Source organism: Dreissena polymorpha, chromosome 3 (genome assembly GCF_020536995.1).
Source record: "Dreissena polymorpha isolate Duluth1 chromosome 3, UMN_Dpol_1.0, whole genome shotgun sequence".
Taxonomy (NCBI): domain Eukaryota; kingdom Metazoa; phylum Mollusca; class Bivalvia; order Myida; family Dreissenidae; genus Dreissena; species Dreissena polymorpha.
The window spans coordinates 47620929-47630938 of NC_068357.1; the positions used below are offsets into that span (position 1 = coordinate 47620929).

General features: G+C 36.0%; 1 protein-coding gene across 1 annotated transcript; it reads left to right on the forward strand.

Moving 5' to 3' along the window:
- Positions 1-3866: 3866 nt before the first annotated feature.
- Positions 3867-8723, forward strand: LOC127874029 (zinc finger protein SNAI3-like; the record flags this gene model as incomplete). Its single annotated transcript, XM_052418131.1, has 2 exons — positions 3867-4007; positions 6374-8723. Coding segments are annotated over 2 exons (396 nt in total), but the record flags the coding sequence as incomplete, so codon positions are not given.
- Positions 8724-10010: the final 1287 nt, after the last annotated feature.

Consider the following 10010-nt stretch of genomic DNA (forward strand, 5'->3'; position numbering starts at 1 on the left):
ACTTCAAATTGATACTGGACCTCTCTTATGACAATACGGTCAATCTCAACCATGCATAGCCCCATTCCCAACCCTGGGGCGCCCCGCCCACATAGGCCACACCCACCAAAAATTTCCATTTACTATAATTTTTTCATTTCTACAAGGATTCACTTCAAATTGATACTGAACTTTTGTTATGACATTAGGGTCAATCTCAACTATGCATGGCCCCAATCCCAACCCTGGGGCGCCCCGCCCACATAGGCCACACCCACCAAAAAAATCCATTTACTATAATTTTTTCATTTCTACACGGATTCACTTCAAATTGATACTGAACTTCTCTTATGACATTAGGGTCAATCTCAACTATGCATGGCCCCATAACCAACCCTGGGGCCCCGCCCACATAGACCACACCCACCCAAAATTGCCTTTACTATAATTTCTTCATTTCTACACCGATTCACTTCAAATTGATATTGAACTTCTCTCATGACAATACAGTCAATCTCAACTATGCATGGCCCCATTACCAACCCTGGGGCGCCCCGCCCACATAGACCACACCCACCCAAAATTGCCTTTTACTATAATTTCTTCATTTCTACACCGATTCACTTCAAATTGATACTGAACCTCTCTTATGACAATACGGTCAATCTCAACTATGAATGGCCCCATTACCAATCCTGGGGCCCCGCCCACATAGACCACACCAAAATTGCCTTTTACTATAATTTCTTCTTTTCTACACCGATTCACTTCAAATTGATACTGAACTTCTCTTATGACAATATGGTCAATCTCAACTATGCATGGCACAATTACCAACCCTGGGGCGCCCTGCCCACATATGTCACACCCACCCAAAATTTCCTTTTACTATAACTTCTTCATTTCTACACCAATTCACTTCTAATTGATGATGAACTTCTCTTGTGACAATACGGTCAATCTCAGCTATGCATGGCCCCATTACCAACCCTGGGGCACACCTAGGTCAAACATTCGGCGTGGGAATACGCGTCGGCCTCTGCCGCGCCATTTCTAGTTTGTCTTGTATTGTATAGGCAATTGGTCCATGACCTTAAAGAAAAGACTTGCATATATGTATAAACAATAAAAATTATACCTCATGATAATGTTATTGATTTTAATTATTCCTTAATTAATAAATCATTTGCATGTGAAATAGAAATATCCCTACATGCTTCAAAAATAGAGATTGTGACCTTACCTTTTTTATTTGTATGATGCAAATCATAATATTTTATTAGTAATTTTAGTAATTCAATTATTTATTTGAGAATGTAAAAAATAACAATAAGGTAGCTGCATTTCTAATAATCAGTTTTGCCTGTTTTCAATAGATGTGATATGTTTGCACATATTTTCAGTATCAGTATGAAGATGAAACAGTCGAGATATAAATTTGTTGTTAAAGCATTTGTAGATTTTCTTGTTGAGTTGCAAAAAAATAATGGTCTTAGACAGGCCTTTTATCTTGTATACAAAATCTTTTGAAACGTTATATTGAAATATAATTTTAATGACTAAATATTATGTGTCACTGACCTTACACTAAAAAATACATTTCAAGTTACCGAGCCAACCAATGAAAAAGAGTGTTCCGGACAAGGTAAGATAACATTATGTTACAAGCTTCTACCTACATTGTATCTTTACCAGACAAATCTTTCTGACATGCTGTTTTTCTTGTGTTTTTGTGTGTGTAGGTCAGCAAAAATCAAGCATAATCCTGGATACCATAACACTGTTTTATATTAGGAATATAACAAATTACAATATGTTGTTACGATGTTTGTAGATTTGTGCTTGTTGACTTGTTAAGTTACAATAGAATAACTGTCTTAGACAGGCCGTTACGGAAACCTGATTGAACTTGTATATACACAATCTGTTTACTGAGTTACCTGACTGGAGATTACTGACGTCATACAGAAAAATACACTTCAAGTGACCCAGCCAACCAATGAAAAACGAGTGTTGTGTACAAGGTAAGATAAAGTTATGTCCAGCCAACCAATGAAAAACGAGTGTTGTGTACAAGGTAAGATAAAGTTATGTCCAGCCAACCAATGAAAAACGAGTGTTGTGTACAAGGTAAGATAAAGTTATGTCCAGCCAACCAATGAAAAACGAGTGTTGTGTACAAGGTAAGATAAAGTTATGTCCAGCCAACCAATGAAAAACGAGTGTTGTGTACAAGGTAAGATAAAGTTATGTCCAGCCAACCAATGAAAAACGAGTGTTGTGTACAAGGTAAGATAGAGTTATGTCCAGCCAACCAATGAAAAACGAGTGTTGTGTACAAGGTAAGATAAAGTTATGTCCAGCCAACCAATGAAAAACGAGTGTTATGTACAAGGTAAGATAAAGTTATGTTCCAAACCTATCTGAATCAGCCTTATCCTTCTACTCCTGAAAGCAGTTTTTCTTGGTTATTTGTAGGTCGGCACGAATCAGGCATTATCGTGGACAGCATAACACAGGGATTTCGTCAATTCTGTTGCCCAGTTTGCGCTAAGCTGTTTTCCAGTCGGAGCAACATCGATTCACACATACGAATGCACACGGGAGACAAACCATTCCAGTGCAACATTTGCTCCTACAAGTCCACGCAGAAAGGGAACTTGCGGCAACACAGGATGGCTGTTCACAATTTTGCGGAATGATCACGAAGCAGGCTTCATAATTGTATAAACACTGAAAATGTATTGTAGAAATAAAATTATTTGTCGGCTGATAAAACCATGTTGAAAGCAGTGTTCAATTTAAAAACGTGTTAATTAAACAATATGCTATGCACTGCAGCGATTTCTTCAGAGTTTGAAAACCAGGATTCAAATGAACCTGTGCTCCAAATATTTTGGGGTATAATGGAATGTTCAGTTTTCAAAAAACTAAAGTCCAGAGTTATTTTGTTTCTGCATATTTTTCAAATGCTTTGCAAATGTTACTTTGCATTAACTTAAGTGAAATACTAAAGAGAACACAATTCGTATGACATAAATATATTTTTGAGGTAGCATTTTGGTAATTCAATCTTAAAAATGAAGGAAAGCAGACCAGTTGCAGGGGTCAAAAGTGAGAAAATTGCAAAATTCAATTGAAATCCTTGCTATTGTATTCATGCATATGCATACTGACGTCAAAGTCTGACAAATATCTAACCAATTTAATCCGTGATTTAAAAATGGCATCAATCACATCTGCTTTAAAGGTCAAATGTTTGTACTTCATAATATAAAGACTATAGACTTGTAGAAATGATACATGTGATAAAGCAGAATTGTGGTGAATGGATAAGATTCGCTGTTTTGATAGAATGATTATACATGTATATAATATCCATAGTTTGTTTAAGGATATTGAAGGATATTCATAAATATTATATGAACTATACGCTTTCTGTAGCCATTTTGGAAATAGAATAAATCAAGTGCAATGGCCTTTTCTTTAAATGGCCAAGTTATTCTTGACATGACATTCCTGTAAATGGGGTGCTGGAACATCTGTCTTTCACAGGGATTAAAACCCTTATTTAAAGGTCGCCCTGGCTTAGTGGATATTGTAACCGCCTAGCGACTTGGAGGTCATAGATTCAATCCCCACTTTAGAGCGTTCTTTAGATCTCCCACAAACACACCAAGTACTGGTTCTTCCCAGGAACGTACTCTAGAGCCTTTCATTAAGCCTTCGGCTTTGGACGCAATCCAGCTAAAATAATTAGGTTTAAACTAAATCCTTCTGTTTCAGACATATAGGCACTGTGTAAATGGTTCTGGCACATTTGTTTTTCACAGGGATTCAAACCCTTCTGTTTCAGACCTGAGGGCTCTGTGCTGTGATTTCTGTAAGAAGTTGTTCCCCTCGACGGCTCACCTGACCATGCACCTGCAGGTCCACATCAGGGAGAGGCCGTACTAGTGCCACGTGTGCCACAAGGGATTCAACCAGAAGGGGAACCTCAGGAGGCATTACTTGGCCTTGCATCACAAGTAAGGGCTCCCACTTCCTCAAAATTTTCCTTAGCCAAATTTGCCTCACTTTGGCAAAATGTGTGTAATTTTGGCTATTTTTATGGGTTTTCATGAATAAAAAGTTAAAGCCAAATACAATTTTCTTTAGCCAAATGGATCAATATGTAGCCATTTGCTAATTTAGTGAATGGAATAGAAAGCCTTGAAATTCCTTGTTGTGAACTGCTTGATTCCCATAAGTGTTTAAAGATGATGAATCAGAAATTTATTTATAACTCTTGTTTAAAAAAATAATATAAGGAGGCATTACATTGCCTTGCATCACAATTATTCGTCGTGAACGTCCCTAAAGTGTTTAAATATGATGAATCAGTACTTTTTAGCTCACCTGAGTGCTTCTTGCTCATGGTGAGCTTTTGTGACTGTCTTTTGTTCGTCGGTAGTTGTCCGTCCTTCGTCGTCATTGCTTACCTTGATAATATTTTTGTTTAATCAAATTGGTTAGTATCTCTCATTAAAAAAAATAATTTTGTCTCTGTTTCACAATCCAAAAATTATTCAATCCCTAGTGGAAATATTAACAATTTTTTTTTTTAATTTAATGAAAAAAGGTGCCAGCATTTATTTTTTCATTTATACTTTCAACACCTGCATCAAAGATTATGACTGGAAATATTTTTGAGAAGTAGATTCGCTGACACATAAATTTTGAAAACTCCAGCGTTCATTGAGAGCAATCAGGTTACCAGCAAGATGTAGACAAACAGACGTTTTGATAGGCCAAATTAGTGGGCAATGAAACGGTCCTTAATTTGAGATGACTTCAAATATGTTATTAAAAGTCATGCTTAATATATATTTTGTAAAGTATTCTTTTTTGGCAAAATTCAGTTTCTATAAGACTTAAGGCTACCCAGATAGCTTATAACATTTTTATGCCCCCTTTTTAAAAAAAAGGGGGTATATTGTTTTTGGCCTGTCTGTCTGTCTGTCATTCTGTCTGTCTGTCCAAAACTTTAATAAATCTTAAAGTTTTGTCATAACGTTTGCAATATTGAAGATAGCAACTTCATATTTGGCATGCATGTGTATCTCATGGAGCCACACATTTTGAGTGGTGAAAGGTCAAGGTCATTCTTCAAGGTCAAAGGTAAAAAAAAAGCTGTTCTGACAAACACATCTCTTGTTTCAATAATGATGATAAAACCATTTGTGATAGATTTAAACATGTTATGAACCTACAAGGCAGATATATTGTTAAAGCTTTGAATTAGAAAAGTGACCTTTGATGGAACTATTATAACTTTCTGTTTAATAGCATTATATCAGATAAAACATACTTTTTACAAGAAATTTGAGATGTTACTTTGCTGAATTTGTATTGTTGATCTTAGACTATGAATATTTTTATCTCTGTTTTCATACAATTATTGTCAATAATTGGGTATATTTGATAATCCCTTTTACAATTATTATATTCTTTATTGAAAGAAGTATTGTGTTATTGACATAATTGACATAATTCACATAACAATAGTTAAACAATAAAAATCTGATGTCACTGAAATATTTAAAAAAGTTGCCTCCCCTGGTGCGTTTGAATTTAAAATCCTAGCATCAAAAGTCTTAAAAGCTTTTCAATAGTCCAGCAAAATAAAATGTGTTTTTAATGTTTACCGTTATTTAAGTGGTAATGTTTTTTTTCAATTTGTACAGGAATATTATGTTTGTATTCCATTCAGTTGAATTTTTTATGATTAAGAATTGTTTTCAATATAAATATGCCTTTTTCTATCACTGTATAATAATTCTTCACTTTGTCGATTTGTGAAATAAACAGGTCCATCTATCATAATACTTTCTTTTATTGTTTTATACTTTTTATGCAAGGTATGGTATGCACTGTGATGTAAAACAAAATCAAGTCATCATGTTTCATCAGTTTTGTTTAGTTATTTATGGAAGTAAAATTCAGACTGTTTCCTTTGTTCACATGCTGTTTTATAAACCTCAATATAATGTGAGTTACATGAGGTCTTTTTGATTGAGATTTTGAGAATTGTTAATGCTATTATTCATGGAATAAAGTTAAGATAGTAGTTTCCTGGATACATTTGTATAATATTTTGTTTCTTAGTTAAGTAAATGTGTTTAATGTTCTGATGTACTGTTTTAGTGTTTTTTTTAACAAACTTAACGCTTGAAAAAACCATTAACCTTATGTATGTCGTAATGTTAAGTTACAATATGAGAACAAAAATTCTTTAATTATATTTTCTAATTTCAGACTCGAGTCAAATTTCCAACCGCTATTTAGACACCAGCCTATTTAACACTCCGGATAAAACTCTCAAGAATACTTCAGTTCTATTTTCTAATTTCAGACTCAAGCCCAATTTACAAACAGCTATCTAGACAAGAGCCAACTGGGCCCTCCTACTGAAAAAAATCGTCAACACAGCTGCCCATTTTGTCAGAAATGTTTCCCACGCAAGTGGCACCTGGAGAACCACGTTCGTACCCACACCGACGTCAGACAGTTCGTGTGTAGGTTGTGCGGGAAAACATTCAGTGTGAAGGGAAACTTGAAGGCTCACCTGGTGACTCACGTTGGCGTGGGCAGTCAACTGATGATGTGATAATGTGACTTTGATTCCCTTCTTGAAAATGAGAATTTAATGAGCATTAAATGCAGCTGTTTTGGCATAGTATTTAATGCACTTAAATACACTTGTACATTTCTATGCCCCCCTTGGAAGAAGAGGGGGTATATTGTTTTGAACATGTCGGTCGGTACCGTCCACCACATGGTTTCCAGATGCTAACCCAAGAACGCTTAGGCCTGGGATCACAAAACTTCATAGGGACATTGGTCATGACCGGCAGATGACCCCTATTGATTTTCAGGTCACAAGGTCAAAGTTCAAGGTCACAGTGACCTGAAGCAGTAAAATGGTTTCCGGATAGTAACTCAAGAACACTTAGGCCTGGAATCACGAAACTTCATAGGGACATTGCTCATGACCGGCAGATGACCCTTATTGATTTTCAGGTCACTAGGTCAAAGGTCAAGGTCACAGTGACCTGAAGCAGTAAAATGGTTTTCGGATGATAACTCAAGAACGCTTAGGCCTGGGATCACAAAACTTCATAGGGACATTGGTCATGACCGGCATGACCGGCAGATGACCCCTATTGATTTTCATGTCATTAGGTCAAAGGTCAAGGTCACAGTGACCTGATGCAGTAAAATGGTTTCCGGTTGATAACTCAAGAACGCTTAGGCCTGGGATCACGAAACTTCATAGGGACATTGGTCATGACTGGCAGATGACCCCTATTGATTTTCAGGTCACTAGGTCAAGGTCACACAATGGCTGCCACTACAACTGACAGCCAATTTGGGGGTCATGCATGTTTTACAAACAGCCCTTGTTTCATTTTTATTTTGTTTTATGTTTACAAAAAAGTGTATTAATACAGTGGACAATATACTTAAAACGCACTCACAATGTACTGAAACATACTTATTTTAAGTTAAAGTGTACTTTTCGCATAAATAAATACACCTTGAAAGCACATAAGTGCAAAAAAATACCAAAAAAATACACCTTTTTTGTTGTCGAGTGTCAGTTGTGTGGGTTAACATTCAGTGTGAAGTGAAACTTGAAGGCTCACATGGTTACACACTTTGGAAGTCAACTGATGATGTAACAGAAATTAATGCGGAGGAGAAATGTAAAAAAAAAAATGGGCTCCATCTTTATCATTGGTTATTTGCATTGTTATTGTAACATGAAATCTTTCTTGAATGAGATTGTTTTATTATGTTGTAATTTGTGATGATTTTTTCATTGACGTTGAGGAAAACCCATTATGTTTTTAAGCGGTGTATTCAATCGTGCAGGGAATACTGAATACTAGTACAATGTAAATGTTGTGTACCACACTCAACATGTTTTTAAACCGCTCATTAATAGCATACAAAAAAATCAACTAAAATTCTACATGTGATAATGTGACTTCAATTGTTGTACCGTGTGACAATGTTTTTTTTTGTTCATTTTCAGACATGTTTTATTAAAACTGAAATTATTTTTCAACTTGAACATTTGCTTGTAATAAGTAATTGTGCTGCAACCTTAGGTCTTGGCTTGTGATAACGTGACATTGTGAAAATATTTTTAAAGTTTTTTTTCCAGACATTGTTATCAATCTACGCAGAAAGCGTTAAACATATTTTTACGTTCTTTTTCCAGACATTTTTTTGCAATCTACGCAGAAAGCGTTAAAAATATTTCTTAAGTTCTTTTTCCAGACATTTTATCAATCTATGCAGAAAGCGTTAACAATATTTCTTAAGTTCTTTTTCCAGACATTTGCATCAATCAACGCAGAAAGCGTTAACAATATTTCTTAAATTCTTTTTCTATACATTTTTATTAAAACTCAACTTATTTTGCAACTTGAACATTTCCTTTTTATAGGTCACTTGGTAGCAACCTGAGGTCTTGGTTTGTTAGAGGACTCTTGTTTGCTATTTGATCATTAATTTTGCATGTCATTTTATTTGAAACATATGCATGGTAAGGAGCTAGGTATTAGACATGGAAGCCACTTTTAAAACCTTGAACTAAACAAGATATTTTTGTAACATCAATAAAAGGCTTTCTGGTTTTACATAATAACTTACGGGTAGATTTATCTATTTGAATAAAATCATTGTGCACTAAACAGCACTTTGGGGTTTTGGTATATAATCCCAACCCTTAACCATATTGTATATACTTTATAATTTTTCCATGTTTAACGTCTACATAATTTTGAAGGCCTTTGCAAACAGTTTGGATCCAGATGAGACGCCACAGAATGTGGCGTCTCATCAGGATCCAAACTGTTTGCTATTCTGATAGTATTCTTAGAAAAAAATCGAAGAAAACGCTAATTTAAGAAAACCAGCTGACAACATTTTAGCAGACGACAAATTTCAAGGGTCAAACAAGTAAAAAAGCCTGTCAGCTTAAGTATGTGAAATATGGGATGACATGAGTCTACAATACAACACTTATCATCGTATGTTGACATACAGTTCTATTTGCTCATTTCAGACTTCATGGGAACTAACCAGACCTTTATCGACAAGAGCAGCACACACGCTTTGATTACTTATTGCAGGCATGCCTACGCCTGCCCGTATTGTCAGAAAAACTTCAAATGCAAACTTCACATGGAAAACCATATTTGCATTCACACGGGAGAAAAACCATTCAAGTGTCGAATGTGCGGAAAAACCTTCAATGTGTAGGGAAATTTGAAGGCGCACATGGTTAGGCATGTTAGCAGTGAGCAGATAATGTGATACAGTGTTGTCTTGTGAGCCGTTATTCGGCCTCATTCACAATGTGATACAGTGTTGTCTTGTGAGCCGTTATTCGGCCTTATTCACAATGTCTTGATACAGTGTTGTCTTGTGAGCCGTTATTCGGCCTTATTCACAATGTGATACAGTGCTGTCTTGTGAGCCGTTATTCGGCCTTATTCACAATGTGATACAGTGTTGTCTTGTGAGCCGTTATTCGGCCTCATTCACAATGTGATACAGTGTTGTCTTGTTAGCCGTTATTCGGCCTCATTCACAATGTGATACAGTGTTGTCTTGTGAGCCGTTATTCGGCCTCATTCACAATGTGATACTGTGTTGTCTTGTGAGCCGTTATTCGGCCTCATTCACAATGTGATACAGTGTTGTCTTGTAAGCCGTTATTCGGCCTCATTCACAATGTCTAAAAGTATATTGTGATACAGTGTTGTCTTGTGAGCCGTTATTCGGCCTCATTCACAATGTCTTGATACAGTGTTGTCTTGTGAGCCGTTATTCGGCCTAATTCACAATGTGATACAGTGTTGTCTTGTGAGCCGTTATTCGACCTCATTCACAATGTCTAAAAGTATATTGTGATACAGTGTTGGCTTGTGAGCCGTTATTCGGCCTCATTCACAATGTGATACAGTGTTGTCTTG